The following is a 20,849-nucleotide window of genomic DNA, read 5'->3' as shown; positions in this document are numbered from 1 at the left end:
GTGCGTGACGTAACGCAAACCTTGACCCCACCCCCCCTCCCCAACGTACCAGGACCGTAACGCTTGGCCTGACCCCCCCCCCCACCCTCCAATTTGCGTTAGGTACGTAATTTGTGGACGCCCCCTAGGAGGCCGCGAACGCCTGCGACGCACTTCGCCGACAATGCCATCTGCGTGCGTGCGTACGCTCCGTGAACCCGCGCCAGCTAGCGGACGCCCTAATACGTCAGAGTGAGATGTGAATAGCTAACGCTTTGATGGGTAAATAGATGATGTTTGTTACTTAATTTTAATCCAAAACGAAAAAAAAAACACCGTTAAAAATATTAAGAATATATTCATTAATGGCAACTTTTTTCAAAATAAAACTTTTTTGTGTACCTATAGGTCGTTAACTTGGACGCAACTGAATAAGTTTGTGAAAAAAAATATTTTTCGTACAAACGTTTATCGCTGACTGTAATTTTCTTCCCACAGGCAATAATAACACTAATACTCATCGAGACAATTCTAAAAACCCCAAACACAATTAGTTTGCGTTGTTTCATCACAACGTTCCTATGGCCAGCTTCTGTCTCCATCATCAGATCAGCTCGATGGTACAATAGTATTGCATTGTCATCCGACTTACATATGAATGCAAATTTTCCGCTTAATCGGATATCAGGAAGTGATTGAGAAATGCTTTACAAGATTTGAAAAAAAAAAAGTTACATACGAACATGTCAAGTTAAAGCTTGTAAAAAGCGCTCGGACTCCCAGGCATATAATATTATTTATAGTACGGCCACGTCTGAAAATATCGATACGAACAAAGTGCCAGAAATATGTATACACTACCCTAATACATGGTCCATAAAGTCGTGTATACATATTTTTGGCACTTATCGTGTCGATGTTTTCAGACGTGACTGTACCTTAGGAGCGCCTATGAATTGTGATTGTAACCACGAGTTATCTTACGATTAGGCCCATTAAGCCGTAACGACAGATCTGTGCGTCGTGGCCTGTATTTAAATGGAGGTATTCACATATAGGACAGTTTTTTTTTTTATGGGACCTTATTACACAAATTGACTAAGTCCCACAGTAAGCTCAATAAGGCTTGTGTTGAGGGTACTTAGACAACGATATATATAATATATAAATATGTATACATACTTAAATACATAGAAAACACCCATGACTCAGAACAAATATCCATGCTCATCACACGAATAAATGCCCTTACCAGGATTTGAACCCGGGACCATCAGCTTCATAGGCAGGGTCACTACCCACTAGGCCAGACCGGTCGTCAAAAAAGTTACGATTACTGTCGTTACGACATAATGGGAACGCGGCCTCATGCTCCACTTTGTAGTTGAGATCAGTGGAAAGTAGTGACGTCACATGATGAGATGCCTCAGATCCCGATGCGCCACATATTGGACTGCACTCTCTTCGATGACTCGTACTGTGTTGTAGACTAAGAAAAGCAGGTACACGTTCAGACCTGGAATGAACGTGGATTTCTGTTTTAAAGTGGAACAGCAAAGAAGCCGCTCTAGTTTTTGAAGTAAAACAGGGGTCTCATTTTTGGACTCAAGGACACAGAAAATCTAAGGGCCACGATCACCTAATCGTTCCTTTTTTGGGGGCCAGTACCCCTAGTGTAACTTTGATCGACATCATAACGTGACGAACGCGTTTGCGTTAAGTCTCATTTTGTATAGGATTTTGAGGTTCCAAAACGTCCCGCTTGGCGCGCTCTTTCGAAATCCAATACAAAATGAGACTAAACGCAAACGCGTACGTCACGTTTGGAAATAGAATTTATTTACACTAGGGGTACTGATTGTTTAAAATTCACAGCCCGCAAGCGTAAAGTGTCCATGTTACCATAATTTCTTGTTTTGATGTGTATGTGGTAAGGTATGGCGGCATCTTTTCGAGCGATGGCGCCATAACCTTTGGCTTATGCTTTATTAGATGGCGTCACTTTTTGTTTTAAAACAAATTTAACACTTATTAGTGAAATAATAAGGATCAAAGTCAAATGGCGTTCTAAAAGTTGTAATCATGTGTCGAAAGATGGCAGTAAATTTACTGTACCTACAAAGTTTACTTTGATAACCTACCTCTATTTCAAATTCTCTTTGCTACTATTTAATACATGTTGCTTGACATATTACTTGATACAACAAAATTCAATCACAAACTTTGCTAGTATATTTTCATAGGCGCTTGTTTTTTCTGGCCTCTCATTTGCAACAGCGTAAACGATTTTTATAATTGCTAAGTCCCCTTGTTTTTTAGCATTTCGATAGCAGTCTTTAGGGCACTTGATTTAAAGAATTGGGTTAAAAATTGACGTGATTTTTAGTTTAGAAGAAAACTTTTATAAAAATATTAGTTTATCAATTTAGTACATAGTTATGTTGTCATCATTAGCTTATGCCCGTGACTTCGTCTGCATGGAATGCTGATGATGTTTGATAAAAACTCACTTTTGAGGAGATTCTGTATTCGGTTGTGGCTATTTTGTTTTTTTTTTTAGCACTCAACTTTCCGTCAAGAGAGAGACCTACATATATTATTGTCCCGCAGCGGGACACCGGTGGACAAGCCAATTTTCCTTCCCGACAGCAGCGAGAGAACGGCATACGTCCAGACATGTGCAAAATGGGAACTGACACACGAAGGCTTAGTGTCCTTCCCAGGGTCTCCAACTATCTCCATACCAGATTTAATCTAAATCAGTTGAACAGTATAAGCGTAGTGAGGTAACAGACAAACATAGTTACTTTTGCATTTAAAATATTAGTAGAGAAAGATTTTACATAATATTAAAAAAATAACGCCATCTTGCTCTCCTTGTCCCGGCTTTTTGCCACGGCTCATGAGAGCCTGGGGTTCCCAACTAATCCTAAGAATTGGCGTAGGCATTAGTCGTATACATACAAACAAATACCTAAAAAGAAGAAGTACACGGCGTTCTCGAGATACTCTTCCATATCGAGGAACACCATGTCCACGCAGAAAGTCAGCACTTGGAACACGAGGCCGAAGTACAGGTAGCTCTTCAGTAAGCTCTGTTTTCTCTGGAATATGAAAATCATTCATGAGACAACAAAATAAAATAGATTTTTTTTATTAGGTGACTGGGGAGACTTGGTTCTAGGGGAGACTTGGTCACCTAAATTATAAAACAATAATTAATTGCCAATGAATGAAAAATAACTGTCCTAAAAGGAACCAATCACTTTAATGTTCTGATTTTGACAACGAAATTAGAGTTAGAATTGCTATTATAGATTTCTTTTAAATTTAATTTAATTATAAGCTTTTAATTAGTTTCACCTGTCCGTTGTCTGTCGGTCTGTAATCAAATCTTGCAAGTTAAATTTGATCCACTTCCCGGTTTTCGATTGAGATGAAATTTTGCAAGCATATGTAAGTCGGGTGACAATGCAATATTATGGTACCATCGAGCTGATCTGATGATGGAGACAAGAGGTGAACATAGGAACTCTGTGATAAAAACAACGCAACCTAATTGTGTTTGGGGTTTTTAGAATTAGCTCGATGAGTATTAGTTGCCTGTGGAAAGAAAAGTACAGGCAGCGATAAAATCTTTTAACAGAAATGAAATTTTTGCCAAAAACTTATTTTATAATTTAGGGAACAATGTCTCCCGTAGGATCAATCAAGTCTCGCCAGTCTCTCCTATAGGAGTCAAATTGCCTGTTGGTTAGCGATTAGCGTCGACCATGGATACTCGCAACACCAGTACGGCTACCACCAGTTTGTCACTGACATATTCGCTAACGTTTGCTTAACTTACTTTTTATGCATCTCGCTCATACTCGCATATTGGTGCGAGCGAAATGTATAGAAAGAGAAAGTATGCTATGCACACGTTAGCTAATATGTCAGCTTGCACTGCTAAGGCAGTCTTGGTAAGGCTACAGAGGGTTGTATGCACGTTGCCGGCATTTACGATGGGAGTAAGCTCTTTTCCTGAAGGTTGGAAGGTCGTACCGGTCCGGAAATACCGCAGGCGACAGTTTAATCATTAATCCACAGTTTAGTTTCTGGAGAAACGCACAGTTGAGGACTGCCAACTATCTAAGTCGTGTAGATGAAGATGAAATATGAATGGATGTTTTTGGAAGAACGTGCACTTTTTACTTAAAAAATAGGTAAACTTGGTGATTACGGGGTCATGATCTGAATCAAGCTGTTCCTGTAGGACCAACTTATAAAATCGATAAAAAATCCCATGTATACATGTATTTGTGCAGCTGCACTACTGCTCCGACACTACTGCAGCGGCCTGAACGCGCCGGTATTATTGTCAACTTCCATAGTAAAATGAATGACGATACCGACTGTACGTAATATGATGATTTGAACGTGTTTCCGCCCGCAGCTGCACTACTGCACCGACACTACTGCAGCAGCCTGAATGCGTTTGTGTTATTGTCAATTTTCATTGTATAATGGTGACATGACCGACTGCACGTAGCATGGTGATTTTTGCGTGTTTGGTGTACATTAATTAGGACCGCAACTGCGGCTACGTACCCCACGTCAAATCTTTCACCTACTCAGCTTATTATGACCTCATCTGATATATTCTCATCTGAAAAGTTCTAATGAAAATTAAATTAAATTAAATATCCCGTGATTCCACAGACTTCACTTTACTGTGCATCTCTAGATACGATTATACATAGCACAAAATCATTTAACAGAGTCTCTTAAAGGTCTTAATATCTCCAGGATGCGACCGTCAGTGGCAATCAGCGAGCAAGTGAGACAAGTAGATCCGTTGGATTATTTTAGTCATGATCTTATTACTATGGGTTATCAGAAATCGCTGTCTTTACGCTATTTTTTAATTTTTGACGACCGGTCTGGCCTAGTGGGTAATGACTGTGCCTATCAAGCTGATGGTCCTGGGTTTGAATCCCGGTAAGGCTATTTGTTCTTATGATGAGCAGGGATATTTGTTAACGAGTCATGGGTGTTTTCTATGTATATAAGTATTTAGTACACCACAAGACTTCTTGAGCTTACTGTGGGGCTTAGTCATTTTGTGTAAGAATGTCCAATATTTATTTATTTTTATTTATTTAATTTTATCAATATTGTAAGGACAACTCCGCCGCTAGGCTAGGCGCTAGGCCGGGAAAACGCTAGGTTGAAGAAGATGAAGATTGTAAGGACAAAGAATTTGAACATAATTATAATCATGCGCGTGCGATAGAGATGGAGGCAGACGGGTCAACGTAAGTAAATCTTTGTGCTAAGCGTCTATTGAAATAGGCACAAGTAAAAGTTTTCTCATTCTACTTTACCAAATTGGCGTAAGATAAAACTAAGAGATTATACCGTGAACTTGCCTATTGATGACTGATGACTCATTTCGTTATGAGTTGGGTAGACGTGAGGGTATTTTCTGGAAATACTAAGGAACAGTTACAATGTTAAATAGCTGCATTGCTTTAGTTAAAAATAGTGTCTGTCCAATTTGTGGCATTATGTTGTAAACCGGACTTCTAGCTTCCTGGTGAGCTTTGATCGACGCAAGTGGTCAGGTATCATCTCGTCCAGTTCTAAGATCTGACAGGTCTGACAATACATTCGAAGGGAGATTAGTGCAAGAATAAGTCCTACTCCTGATCAACTTAATCGAAAAGTGATACATGGGCTCCAATAAGTAGCACGATGCATATAGATAAGCAGGAAGGCGAGGGTCAGTACTATAAGCACTATGGCGGTACATGCGTAGATGAAGTGCCTCTGCGTCGTCATTCAAGTCACTGTCTTATTCAACATCCATGAAGACTTCATGGCAGAAAGGGTCTAACATGTTTCAAGGAAGTATAATTTAGCTTCCAAGATGTGATCTAAATTAACATACATACTTACAAGGCAAGTTAAAAAAACACTGCCTTAAGGGAGTTATGAGCTCCAATATATGTGGCACTATGTACAGTCAAAAGATTTAATTTGTGACCCATTTCGTACCTTGTCACAATGACAATAGTATGAGGAGGTCTCTAAAGATTTTCGCTAGCGACTTTCATGTTGTTTGTCACTGTGACAAGGTACGAAATGTGTCAGAAAATAAATCAATTGATTGTACAGTCAAGGTATTAAATATGGATACGGTCAAAGTGACAAAAATATGTACACACTACCTTAATATATAGGCAATAAGGTCGTGTATACATATTTTTGGCACTTTGTCCGTATCTATATTTAATACCTTGACTGTACATGACAACATTAGTAAGCAGGAAGGCAAGAGTCAATGGTAAATGAACTATCGGGCCCATGCATGGAGGCAGTTATTCCTCGCCGTCGTCATCTTTTCTGGCTTACACAGACATGAAGACTTCATGGTGGAAAGGGTCAAACCTTAAGTCTAATTTAACTTCCAAGATATGATCTAAATTACTAATAAATTACTAACAAGCAAAGCAAGATACATAAGACATTACTTTGTGGGCTCCTATAAGGAGAACGATGTACATAACAACGTCAGTGAGTAGAAACGCGAGGGTCAGTGGTATATGCACTATGGGGTCCATCCGCGGAGGCAGTTCCTGGCCGTCATCATCTTTGGTCGCCTCCTCAACCAGCATGAAGACGAAAAATGGGAAGACGAGAAGGGTGAGCACCTGAAAAAGGTTTTAAGAATAATTATCGGCATCTTTTCGAGCGATGGTGCCATAACCTTTAGTCTCTGCTCTAGTAGATGGCGCCACTTTTTGATATTAACAAATTTAACACATATATATCAGTGAAATAATAAGGATCAAAGTCAAATGGCATTTTAAAAGTGTTAATCATGTGTCCAAAAATGGCAGTAAATTTACTGTGGCTATAAAGTTTACTTTAACAACCGACCTCTATTTCAAATTCTCTTTGCCTCTACAGATTGCGTGCCCTTCTGAAGCACTTACTATGCTCACACGTTTTAGGTCACAGCTATTTGTAGCTAGTTAGGGATATTTTTTCGGTATTCATTTCTGCTTATATCTTTATTTGTTGTGTAAATGCATAGACAGCTCCCAGCTGCAGACAGGCAGCTTGTAGCTGGTCGAGAAACATATTATAAAAATGTTATTCTCCAAAAAATATGTTGGTATGGATCTTGAAAACTTTAATTAACTTTAAAATTGGAATCTCTAAACATTTTGACTTGACCTGAGAAACTTGGCAAGGCCTTCTCTCTCTCTTTTCTATTTACATTTGTCTGTCATGTGTGGTCATGTTGTGTTGTGTCGTCGTGACGCATCAGAGCGGCAATCGGTTTCATACATTTAATATGGTTCCGTGCATATTTGTCTGACGCATGCATCACGACACGTCAGACAAATGTGAAAGCAACCATATTAAATGTATTAAACCTATTGCCGTTCTGATACTTCACGACCCAACACAACAAAACACGACAGACAAATCTGTAGCCGTCTTAAACAACGACACATTGTAGAACTTCACACAGGCATCCGACACTTTGTTTTCCACAGAATGCCACTTCCGAGCCTCAGTGATCTTGTGATGCTTCCTATTCTATACAAAACGAAGTGTCGAACACCTGGTCCCGGACCTCTTCTAGTGTGAGTCATCTTAACGCCTCGCGGGCCGTAATTTACAGACCCTTGATAGTCTTAAGTTACTTACCAAATTGACATATCCGAATATAATAACTCCTTTCCGTATGGGCACAAAGAAGCAACACTTCCTAACTATAGGGATCGTTGGACACGTCGATTGGCACCATTTCATTTCGTAGACCACACCGCAGCCGGGATTATAATCCTGACATAAGTCAGCGGCCTCTTCGATTTACTTGTAACTCACGTATAAAGCTCTGGGCCCTGTTCCAACCCTATCAAAGTGGTTGTTTAACCTTTTGAACGCCAAGAACACCTAAAGTCGTCGCGCCCACAGCGCCAAGAACAACTATAGGTGTTATGGCAGACGTTGTCAAAGTAACCTTCACACTTACAAGGTTTACATTTCTCTTTTGCGTCCGGGAGCTTGGCGTTTAAGTGATGTTTGTGTTTATGACAAAAAGCATTCAAAAGGTTAACCCCTTGTGCTTTAACTGATAATTGAAGCAAAAGATGCCAAAATGTGTGTGGTTTGAAAACTGGATTCTTGAGCGTTACTTGGGTTTAAGGTATGAGGGTTAAACAAACTTGCCACCGCGTGAAACACAAAAATGTTCACCATACTAGCGCTAGGAAAATACTAACTGTAAAATCCTACAATTCAGAATTAACATTACTAAATACGAGTATTGAAATCATTCAAAACATCATTAAAATATCAATTCTACCAGCAAGGAACCGACTTAAAAGGTGCATCAAATTACTTTGCCGCACTTGACGATAAAATACAACATTCATCACTCATCAATTCAACATGAATTCCAAGATAAAACTTTTACGAGCTAGTGTATTGAAAATAACTACTTCGAACTGAAAATTAGTCTATTTTGTTTATTTTTTTTAATCACTACGTGAGACAAAGTCTGTATAATATTGTCTAACATCTAGATTTCGTTTTGTGTAATCACTAACCACTTAGGCGTCTCGCGACAGACTGCGAAGATGGCAGTCGTATGTCATTGTGGGCATCCCGTGTATAATAGGATGTTTCCTCTAAAGGTACCATGATTTTGAATTTAAATCAGGACAATTTTGAACTGGTTGGAGCCTGATTTGAGCAAATAGGGACAAGGGATTTGAAATTTAAGTTTGGGATTGTTCTATACACCGAGAACGCCTATTGTCGTCATATGTATTAGAGTGCCTTATCATGCGAGTAGCTAAATTACAGCTTTTTCTTCAATGCTTTAAAACATCGAAAAAGAGTTGCATGAAAAAGATTTTAGGGTTACTTTGATAGTTTAAAAACGGCCATCAAATTAGTCTTTATTCATTAGTTTATTAAATTATTCCTTTATAAGTTAGATTATTACGAATTATTGTTTATCTACAATCAAAAATCCCGCATAACAATATACAAGGTGCCCGTGAGCATTGCGAGAGATTTTAACGGTGCATTCCTGATGACAACAGAAGCAAAAAATGTAACATGACTTTTTGTGAACTTCGACAAAAAAAAAAAAAATCCCCCTTTTTTGAACACTCCTGTACATAAAACGTAATTTTTATTGATAAACACAACCTAAAATTAACTACAAAGTTTTTTTTATTTGGGGGTAGCCTCTCGAATACATTTTTTTAATTTTTCGATGACAATCAATAGGTATGTCCAGACTAGACCTCAAAGTGGCAATACCGCAGTCAAAAATGTGTTTTGTACCGACTTATGGCGAAAGAATGATTTCGAGAAACATTTAATTATCTCTGAAACTAGGCCTAATCCAGAAAATTTTATATGACGCTTTAGTTTCTAAATATTACCAGGAATGTTTAGTTAAAATGTCTCGCAATGCTCACGGGCACCTTGTACTGTAGCTTAAAAACTAAAATTTAAAATTAGTCCCTGCATTTCAAAGTGGTTTACGTGTATCGCTGGGAGTTTTTTTTTATAAATCCTTAATTTGCAGCAGAACAATACACATCATCATCATCTCGGCTATAAGACGTCCACTACTGAACATAGGCCACCCCTTGGACCTCCACATGTACCGGTTGGAAGCGACTCACATCCAGCGTCTTACGTCGACCTTAATAAGGTCGTCTGTCCATCTTGTGGGTGGTCGTCCTACGCTGCGCTTGCTAGTCCGTGGTCTCCACTCGAGCACTTTTAGACCCCATCGGCCATCTTCTCTGCGTGCAATGTGGCCTGCCCATTGCCACTTCAGCTTGCTAATCCTGTGGGCTATGTCGGTGACTTTAGTTCGTCTACGGATCATCCTCATAACAATACAACTATTTTATATAGTCCTCACATTTACACATTATACGTGGCTATCCTCCAAGACGAAATATAACTGTGTGACTCACACCACTCAGACGTATTCCTGCGTTAATACATAAGAAGGATGATATCTATTAGCGGCCAGGCGAGATGATTGCCCTAGACCTTAGAAATCTAGACTTCAGATTAGCTAAGTAGGGAGGTGGGAGTTGATCGCCGGGCGATATGTTATCTATTCAAGGAGCCGTTAAGGTCGAAAAGCGGGATATTGACACACATTTAAGGCTGTAAGTACTTACTTAAAATTGCAATACAATGCTAAAGTTTCCTGGTTTGAAAATACAGTACTTATCTTTCAAACTGAAAAATTGTTTGACATGATGCCAACGGCCACTTTCTATCACCGCACCGCTCGCCATCGGCAGGGTATTCATCCTCACACCCTAGAACCTAAATGGTCGCGTACTGTGCGGTTTAAGAGGACTTTCCTCCCGCGGACGCCCCGGCTGTGGAATGAGCCCCCTTCCGAGGTTTTCCCGAGGGTCTACAGTATGGGGTTCTTCAAAAAAGGAGTGTACAGGTTTCTAAAAGGTCGGCAACGCACATGTCACATCTCTGGAGATGCAGGCGTCCATAGGCTACGGTTACGGGCCGTATGCTTGTTTGCCGCAGTATTATCCCCTTTATCCTATTATTAGGAGTATACTGTAGTCCTTCTCATTATTATCTTCTCGCGTCGGAAGATGGTCCTCATGACAGTTCCTTCGAGTCTCTTTTTTTTGACTTATTTTTTTTTATAGAAGAAATTTGCCCCGTACGATTTTTAAATAAATGAATTTGCTACATTTCCAAAAAAAAGAGTAACTGACAGCTACACTTATAAAAGTGAACTTTTATGGTGAGTATCAATCGACGCCAGATATATAGAAATATACATAGTTAGTTAATAAAATTGGTACCTATAAGACTAAAAATAGTGTACATTTTAAATATTAAATAAATAAAGATTATAGGACATTCTTAAAAAGATTGACCAAGTCCAACGATAAGTTCAAGAAGGCTTGTGTTGTGGGTACTCAGACAACGATATATATAATATATCACACACATCACACAAATAGATGACCTTACCGGGATTTGAACCCAAGACTATCGGCTTCATATGCAGGAAGTCGTTAGCGTAAATTTCATAGAATAGCCCAGGCGCTTTTTTAAATTACCTCACCATTATTAAACATGGCCCTAATGCCACTAATTGAATTAAAATAAAAACCGGCCAAGAGCATGTCGGGCCACGCTCAGTGTAGGGTTCCGTAGTTACTCTTCCGTCACAATAAGCTAAACTGGAGCTTAAAGTACCTATAGTAAATTGTTAACCAAGGGATGAAACGGTACCTTTCACCCGAGTTAAACAAATAGGCAAATTTGCATAATCAGTACCTATTAAAGTAAGTCTTTTGACTATGAAGGGAAAACTTTTTGCGATAACTCAAAAACAGCTAAACTGATCATGTCCGCTATAGTTTTAATTTAATGTCTTTCTTTAGCTCTACTTCCACGATATTTTTCATATTTTTTGGACCTATGGTTCAAAAGTTAGAGGGGGGGACTCATTTTTTTTCTTTCGGAGCGATTATCTCCGAATATATTCACTTTATCAAAAAATGTTTCTGTAAAAACCCCTATTAGTTTTGAAAGACTTTTCCAACGATACCCCACACTCTAGGGTTGAAGCGAAAAAAAAATTTCACCCCCACCTTACGTGTAGGGGAGGTACCCTAAAATTAAATTAGATTTTATTGTACGACTTTGTCGGCTTTATTGATTTATATATCCATGCCAAATTTCAGCTTTCTAGCACTAACGACCACGGAGCAAAGCCTCGGACAGACAGACAGACAGACAGACAGACGGACATGGCGAAACTATAAGGGTTCCTAGTTGACTACGGAACCCTAAAAAAGCATACGTTTAACGTATTAACCCTTTTTATTTTCAACACTTCTCATGGTAACAAAAAAATGGACGGTTATATTCTTTTATTTTCTAAATCCTTCTTCAATATCTCCAATTCATGAACGGGAAACATTCGTTTCTTCTCCATCGCATCTTCTTCAGAATCTGAGTCAGAGTAACTGGTATATCTTCTGTCCTGTTCTTTTGCCATAGAAACGTCAAGGACGAAGCTAGTTTCTCTACGTGCACCGTTCACGTAATAGGCAGTTTCGTTTCTTTGCTTTAGAATCTCAATTTTGATGAGTATGAGGAAGTATAGGTCGAGAACTGAAAAAAAAACAGGTTTGAGAAAAAAGAAAATAATACAAGCTTTTATTTAACACGTTCACAGTCTAGGGCCCCACGTATGGGTCACAAAGATACGACCTGGGCCCCGTTTAATAAATATTACAAATTGTAAATTGTAAATTGTAGGTGACAGGTTACAAGTCTACAAGTTCCTGTTTAATAAAAAATGTGACTTACAAATTTGTCATGGTGGAAAACTTACATAATTGTACAATTGTATCTACAATTTTACATAATTTGGTTCAATAAACATTTTCACTTCACAGGTACAATTTAACAATTTTGTATGGAAAACTACTTTATTGAACACATAATAGTAATTACAAGTTTACATATTTTGTAAATTGTAGTATAATTCTGACAGGCGCTCTCATGATGTGTAAAAACTTGATGAGGTGTGCCGGACAATCTAATTAAGAATAAAAAATGGTTCTAACAACGAGTAGTGACAGCAATAGTGACGATAGTGATAATGAATATGTAATTGAACGAAGACGAAGAGTTTTTCGTAAAAGGATTACATTTTGCTTTTAATGTGACAGATTCACGTTTAACGAAAAATTTCGAGTATGTAAGACTACCGTCGAATATTTGTTAACAAAAATTGGACAAGAACACAACACAAAGCGTAATGCAGCTTACCTCATGACAAATAGATAAACCAATTCAATGAGAAATGTATTGCGTGAGATACCTAATAAAATTATAAATTAAAAAGCAAGAAGTCTACCCTCGTTTATTAAATACTTGTGGCAAAAACTTACATTTTATGTAAATTGTACCTTACCAATCTTACCGTTACAATTTCGTAAACACAATATTGTCATCAAAAGCTACAGGCATTTTTAACGTATGTAAACGTTTATTAAACAGCGTTTATAAATGTGAAAATTGTAAGTTATTAATTTGTATTTTTTTACTTATTTGTAGGGTTTATTAAACAGCACTTGTAAGTAAAATTTAACAAATTTGTCACTTTTTTACAAAATTGTTGGATTGTAATGTTTATTAAATAGGGCCCAGAGGGCCTACCGCGAACTACGTTCGACGTGTTACCTCCCTATCACGCTTACGTACGAATTTACAAGTGCGACAGAGAGGCAACACGTCGAACGTGGTTCGCGGTAGGCCTCCAGGTACGTATTTAGATTAGTATAACTTCATACTACATATTAATATAGGGATAATTCTTATATAATAATATTTTTGACTGATGATGATGTCCTCCCAGACGTATCCGTCGACGGCGACATCCTGACAAATAAAAGGGTCTTAACTATTACGTGCATGGGTTTTTGACTAGTTAGACAACAGCATACAAAAAGTAATTGTTCTAATTCGAGTGCGTGCTTGTTTTTTTCTAAGTGACCCATATGTGGAATATTAACGCGTGATTGAAGTAATTTGCTTGGACGTGCGAGGAAATGCATACATCTACAACTCTGTATGTAAAAATAGTAAACAAAATCTACCCTCAAAAGGCTCCTAAAGCATGTTGAGGATAGATGAAAATATTACATGATCAAATAATGTAGGTTAAAGTCAGGTCGTTCAGTCACAGATCCAGGCGGTTTTGTATTTGGTTGGTTAGCCAATAAATGTTAGAAATAAACTGAAATAAATGTCATATATTAAGAAAAAGTGACCAAGGCCTCCAGTGCCCCAGGCTAGAATCGAACCAGCGTCCTCTGCTATCGCGGCAGGTGCCTGAACCACTCGGCCACCGGGGTCACCGCAGCATTGGTCGAATTTTTCCAAGTATATGTATTTCTTACTGAAGGCTTACGGCGCCTCCTAGCCATCTCTAAGGTAGAACAGTATGGTTCATACCTTCTAACTGGATCAACTCAGGTGATACCGAGCTAGCGAGAGAGATGGCGCTGCCAATCAATACTATTAGAAGTATTAGAACAAATTAAATTATTTTCAGAAAATATTTTAATTTGTTTTTATTTCAAGTAGAAACACTACTATATGAATCGCGGCAGGTGCCTGATAATTAGCGATAGCAGAGGACGCTGGTTCGATTCCAGCCTGGGGCACTGGAGGCCTTGGTCACTTTTTCTTAGTATATGACATTTATTTCAGTTTATAATTTATATAGTAGTGTTTCTACTTGAAATAAAAACAAATTAAAATATTTTCTAAAAATAATTTAATTTATTCTAATACTTCTAATAGTATAAATGTTAGAAATATCCGAAAATTTACAAATTGTTTGTTTACTTTTATTTAAATACCTAAAGATACAGAGTATATAGTATGGGGACTGTTAAGGTGTTAACTTGCAATGTTTGTAATAATTATGTTTGTTCGGATTTAATTTTGCGAGATAAATTAGACCCACTGCCCATTTTCGGATTGAATTCTAGAAAAACAACGTAATCTAGTTTTATTTGGACAGGTTAGAATTTTCTCGATGAATATCAGTTGTATGTAGAAAGAAAAGTACAGTCATCGATAAAAGTTTATATCATAAATAGTTTAACTGACATATATATATAATAACTGTAGATATGTTGACAGCTATCAACGGGAAGCTGTGGATGTACTTCTCTTCTTCAATTAATATAAAGTAGCCCATGATCAGGACGACTAGAGCGAATATACTAAAGAGTAGTTTAACTTACATACTGTGGCCCTAGTGAAAAAGGGTACAAGTCTCTGGCAGTTTAGGTGTATAAGGGCATAAGTGTTACGTGGAACTTACACCCCTTTACACCTGCGCTGCCAGAGACTTGTACCCTTTTTCACTAGGGCCACAGTATACTGGTCACTGTAGGTATATTGACAGCTCCTCCTCTTCTTCCTCGCGTTGTCCCGGCCTTTTGCCACGGCTCATGGGAGCCTGGGGTCCGCCAGACAACTAACCCCAAGATTTGGCGTAGGCACTAGGTTTTACGAAAGCGACTGCCATCTGACCGTCCAACCCAGAGGGTAAACTAGACCTTGTTGGGATTAGTCCGGTTTCCTCACGATGTTTTCCTTCACCGAAAAGCGACTGGTAAATATCAAATGATATTTCGTACATACGTTTCGAAAAACTCATTAGTGCGAGCTGGGGTTTGAACCCGCGACCTCCGGATTCCAAGTCTCGCGCTCTTACCGCTAGGCCACCAGCGCTTCAGTCAGATATATTGACATCTATCAATAGGGAGCAAAAATTGTATTTCTCTTCGTCCTGCAAGTTCAGTGCCACTTGCAGAGTAATGAATATATAAAGTAGCCCATGATCACGACGAACAGAGCGAATATACGGAGTAGTTTAACTTATATATACTGGTCACTGTAGATATATTGGTAGATATCAACGGGAAGCCTAGAATGTATTTTTCTTCGTTATATATTTAACTTACATATGCTGGTGACTGTAGATATATTGACAGCTATCAACGGGAAGCCGAGGATGTATTTCTCTTCGTTATATATTTAACTTACATATGCTGGTGAATGTAGATATATTGACAGCTATCAACGGGAAGCCGAGGATGTATTTCTCTTCGTTATATATTTAACTTACATATGCTGGTGACTGTAGATATATTGACAGCTATCAACGGGAAGCCGAGGATGTATTTCTCTTCGTTATATATTTAACTTACATATGCTGGTGACTGTAGATATATTGACAGCTATCAACGGGAAGCCGAGGATGTATTTCTCTTCGTTATATATTTAACTTACATATGCTGGTGACTGTAGATATATTGACAGCTATCAACGGGAAGCCGAGGATGTATTTCTCTTCGTCCTGCAAGGTCAGCGCCACTTGCAGAGTAATGAATATAAAGTAGCCCATGATCACGACGATCAGAGCGAATATACTGAAGGAGTAGTACAGCCGCAGCAATTTGTAGTTTTTCTGTTGAAACAAACAAATATTGACGACCAGTTTGGCCTAGTGGGTAGTGACCCTGCCTACGAAGCTGATGGTCCCGGGTTCAAATCCTGGTAAGGGCATGTATTTGTGTGATGAGCATGGATATTTGTTCCTGAGTCATGGGTGTTTTCTATGTATTTAAGTATTTATATATTATATATATCGTTGTCTAAGTACCCTCAACACAAGTCTTATTGAGCTTACTGTGGGACTTAGTCAATTTGTGTAATAATGTCCTATAATATTTATGTTAGTTTATTAGCGTTAGTATATATTATTTATCCCTATATTGCTTGTTTTTTTTTTTTATTGCCTGCACTTACGACTGTTTCTGTTTAGCCTGATGGTTCACTGGTAGAGAATGCCTTTATGAATTGAGTTCGCCATTTGTACTTTGTTTGTTATATTGTGCAATAAAGTTTAAATAAATAAATGTATTTTAAATTTGGTACCTATAGATTATGTCATTCACGAAGACGTGGGGTTTGATACTTATTGTCATATTATTAAAGGTTATATTTGACAAATCTGCGCGTCAACGTGGATGACACGAACTATACAGGATAGCGCATATATTACGCTTGTTTAACGCAAATAAACGATCATTCATTCATTCATTGATAGAATATCCTAATAGATGGAATTATTCTATGCTACCCCAATGTCGCGGGTTCGAATCTCGTCTCTCACTCTCGACTCTTCCTAATACTTGAAAAAGTGATTATTTCCTTAATTTCTCATTTACAAATAAATTATTTCGTTACGAAATAGCTATTTGTATGCCTGACTGTACAAGATCGAATTCAATATTGACCAACGTACAAAGATAGTTACCTACATCGAAAGTGGCGTCCTCAGAAAGTGTCCTAAGAAATAATGAGCTATCTGGCCAAACCAATTCATCAGACTCTGCCAAAGGCGCAAAATTTTTTTTTTTTTTTACCTAACTTTTAATATTCCGATGCGCAATAATATTAGCAAAATATCTATGGTATGTCTATAAATAATAAAAAATCATACCTTATGCAGTCCAATAACGAATGTGATGGTAAAAACCATGTTGGCCACGAGGAAGCTGAGCAGGGCGAGTAGTATTGCGAGGCCTTTCGCACTGAACTGTGTGCCGACTTCATGGACGATTATCAATAAATATGCAGCTGTTAGAATCTAAAAATAGAAACAAAGTTTAAATATTGACTGCGCACTAGGACAGAGGGCCTACCGCGAACACCGAAGTTCATCTTTTTTATGTAATAAGCAGTAAACGAGCAGACGCCGCCTGATGGGAAGTAGTCACCGCCGCCCATGGACACAACAATGGAGGAGCCACTTATGCGTTGCCAGTCTTAAGAACCCCATGTCATAGCGCAAAGGAAACACCTCAGAAGGAAGCTCATTCCACAACTTGCACGTTCTGGCCAAAAACGAGCGAGATGCCCGCTCGTTCTTGGTTTGCCTCGTGTCGAGAAACTGAGGAACTGAGGATGAACTTTGTTTCTTTGGCGGGAGGTGCGGTGATAAAAACGCGACGGTGGCACCAATTCAAAAAGTTCATCAGAACGTTCCTCATTGTACAGACGGTAGATCAGGCACAGGGAGCCAACGTTTCTCCGAAGACTGAGAGGTTCCAAACCGACTGTGAGATCGGGATCACCAAAAATACGAACTTTCTCTTGTATACCGACTAAAGGGTAATTAGAGTGACAGAGAACGATGACCGCAATTTGCAAACTTCGGTATTCGCGGTTATAGCCCAGAGACATTTTAGGAGAATCCTAATCTCACTCATCTCTTATATTGGATGCATACCCGCGTTATGAATGAATTCCATGTATAAAGTAGGTCTAATGCCAGTTTTATACAACGGTATATCACTACACTTAAATCGACCGGGATATAAACCGTGATTACCTTTTATACAATACAAATCCTTTTTATTGCACAACCTCAGAAAAAATGTACATGGAAACACATATAATACATGAAGATAGAGGTAAACAACAGGCGGCCTTATCGCTACAGAGCGATCTCTTCCAGACAACCTTTAGGTAGTGGTGAATTGAGACGTTTAATTTAACTAATCAGGAGGTGCAAAAAACTAAATTAAAACTAAATAGCAGTAGAGACAATACCTTTAAAATTTAAGTCTACAACAGTAAGACAATGCATATACATACATACTACTTACATAATTATATACCTACATATATACAATATTATATAATTCTTGCCGAAAGTGATAACCAGTAACGCGGACAGAAGAGACAGATATATAGTCTTTCAGATGGGATTTGAAAATAGCAAGGGATTGAGCGCGTCTTAGTTCTACAGGAAGAGAGTTCCATAACCGAACAGCCCAAAAAGTGAATGAGCAATTATAAAATTTAGAGGAGGAAGGAGAGACAGAAAGAAGCAAATTTTGTGAGGATCTAGTGGAATTTAAATAGCTAAATCGTTCTTTTAGGGAGTGGTGGGATGAAAGAGTACGTTATAAAGAAGACAATATATTATTTTATATTGTTTTTATTGAGCTCTCGATATTTCGACGCAGTAACATGCATCTTGTTCACGGGTAACATGCACGGGTGAACAAGATGCATTTAACTGCGTCGAAATATCGGGAGATCAATTAAAACAATATTTTAAAGGTTCTAAAGAAAGCTTTACTGTTAAAGTGCAAAATCCCGCTGTAAATAATTTGAGGTTAGACTCTATTTTATTTTAAACATTTTACGTGTCGGATATGGAGGCGTGCGCGGAGCGGAAGTCAATACGTAGAATATAAAAAAATATATATTATAGGGACATTCTTACACAAATTGACTAAGTCCCACGGTAAGCTCAAGAAGGCTTGTGTTGTGAGACATATACTTATATATAATATACAAATAATTAAATCCATAGAAAACATCCATGACACAGGAAAAATTATCTGTGTTCATCACACAAATAAATGCCCTTACTCGGATTCAAACCCAGGACCAACGGCTTCATAGGCGGGGTAACTAGGTCACCCATTAGTCCAGGCCGGTCGTCATGCTTGACCGAATTTCACCTTCCCATACAAACGGGGAGTATCATTCTCATTTTAAAACTACGTGTTGTATTGTAATGAAACTTTGCTCATCCAATAACATGAGGTATATTTATGTCTGTAATTAGTTTAAATAGCTTATAAAACAAACAAATAAAACCAAAACAAACTTGTAAGAAAAAAAATCGCTGCATTTTTTTGTCTATGGCATCTGAAGCAACATAAATTAATTACAGTCGCAGTTATACCTTATCCTATTGTAAGTACAAAGTTTCAGAGCAATCTAGCTAGTCGTTTTAGAATGAGAACGTAACGTTTGTATGGAGAACCGATCTTACGGATTCTCAAACAAAATGTATTCTTACCATTCTTAAATATCCCCAAGCAATCAATCCCTTTCTTAACGGTATACAACAACAACATTTAGTCAACACAGGTAGATTACACATCTCAAATATAAATAATCCCACAATTATTATAAAATATTTGAACTATTATTTATATCCGAAGTTGTTTACGCTGTGACGGTGATAGAATACTGTAGGCAATTTGTTTACTTCCCTATAATTAATATGTAAGTATGATCAAGTATAATGTCCTCTAAAAACGTCACTGATAACATACAGAAATAAGTAAGCATAGAGTGCTCACTCCATACATCAGCGGGCCTACCGCGAACCACGTTCGACGGGTTGCCTCCCTGTCAAACTTACGTACGAATTTACAAGTGCGACAGAGAGGCAACACGTCGAACGTGGTTCGCGGTAGGCCCTCAGTTTTCTTACCAAAATGCTTATTATTTTCGTATTCGACATTTAGCGTCAAGTAGCGGATTTATCAGTTATGCTACTTGACAATAGATGTCGCGACGAACGAAAAGTCTAATGTTCAACAATTTCCAGAAGTCCTTCTGCTTGTAATATTATTTGTAAATTCTTAAACAATAGACTTTTCGTCAGTCGCGACACTCGTGACATCTAGTGTCAAGTAGCAATAGTGACATATCAGCTACTTGACGATAGATGTCGACTACGAAAATAATAAGCATTTTGGTAAGAAAACTGATATATGAAGTGAGCACTCTATTATGCTTACTTATTTCTCTATGCTGATTATCGATCTAATCGAAATGCGATTTGCAATACATTGCGGCATTTGAACGATCGACTCAATTTGTTGCTCCTACGAAACCAGCAGTTATCTAAAATCACATGCAATTTGATCACCGTCTTAAAAATATGTGCAATTTAGTATCTTATTCCACAGACATAAGTCTCAGAATGTACACTTGCTTTTGAACTAGAATGTAAAGATGTGACCTTTCAACTGCGATAATACTCCAGATTATACTGACGTGTTGTGACCTATTACAGATGTCCTAGGCTTAATTAGCAATTTATTTATACTCATGTCTCTTCTATGTCTATCCTTTCCTGATTGCGTCGTGAATAAAATGGGATTTATAAGCTACCAGAATGACTTCTCGTCGAGTACTAAGACGTTTAACTTACGGCGCGGCTATATAATTACACTGAAAAAAAAAAAAGATCTAACAAGCACAAATTAAAGTGATTATCATTAAAATTATCTGCGTTATACAATACAAAAAAAAAATTGAAAAGCAGTAACATTATCTTAAGATTTCTTAGTGTTGAAAAAACGATAACAATAAACGAACAGTCACTACATTTTAATACTCCAAAGCTCCCAACTATGGTCCACAAATAAACTCAA

General features: G+C 38.0%; 2 protein-coding genes across 7 annotated transcripts; both read right to left on the bottom strand.

The window, feature by feature from the left end:
* Positions 1 to 317: 317 nt before the first annotated feature.
* LOC133526032 (uncharacterized) lies at positions 318 to 8,615 on the bottom strand. 6 transcript variants are annotated; one of them, XM_061862507.1, is made up of 5 exons: positions 8,345 to 8,615; positions 7,684 to 7,891; positions 6,495 to 6,674; positions 2,954 to 3,083; positions 318 to 1,495 (listed from the first exon to the last, which is right to left on the bottom strand). In XM_061862507.1, the coding sequence occupies exons 2-5, from the start codon at positions 7,786 to 7,788 to the stop codon at positions 1,389 to 1,391; spliced, it is 522 nt and encodes a 173-aa protein (XP_061718491.1). In that variant the 5' UTR covers positions 7,789 to 7,891; positions 8,345 to 8,615; the 3' UTR covers positions 318 to 1,388. The 6 variants fall into 6 exon arrangements, with proteins under 6 accessions (XP_061718491.1, XP_061718492.1, XP_061718494.1 ...); XM_061862508.1 differs by having other exon boundaries at positions 8,360 to 8,615; XM_061862510.1 differs by having other exon boundaries at positions 8,381 to 8,615.
* Positions 8,616 to 11,867: 3,252 nt separating this feature from the next.
* Positions 11,868 to 19,812, bottom strand: LOC133526031 (uncharacterized). The gene is made up of 4 exons (XM_061862505.1): positions 19,481 to 19,812; positions 17,102 to 17,248; positions 15,886 to 16,063; positions 11,868 to 12,180 (listed from the first exon to the last, which is right to left on the bottom strand). Exons 1-4 carry the CDS (start codon positions 19,562 to 19,564, stop codon positions 11,927 to 11,929), a joined length of 663 nt encoding a protein of 220 aa, XP_061718489.1. The 5' UTR covers positions 19,565 to 19,812; the 3' UTR covers positions 11,868 to 11,926.
* Positions 19,813 to 20,849: the final 1,037 nt, after the last annotated feature.

This window comes from Cydia pomonella, chromosome 15 (assembly GCF_033807575.1).
Source record: "Cydia pomonella isolate Wapato2018A chromosome 15, ilCydPomo1, whole genome shotgun sequence".
Taxonomy (NCBI): domain Eukaryota; kingdom Metazoa; phylum Arthropoda; class Insecta; order Lepidoptera; family Tortricidae; genus Cydia; species Cydia pomonella.
Note: the sequence above shows the minus strand (reverse complement) of the source record. Positions and strands in the feature narration are given on the sequence as shown.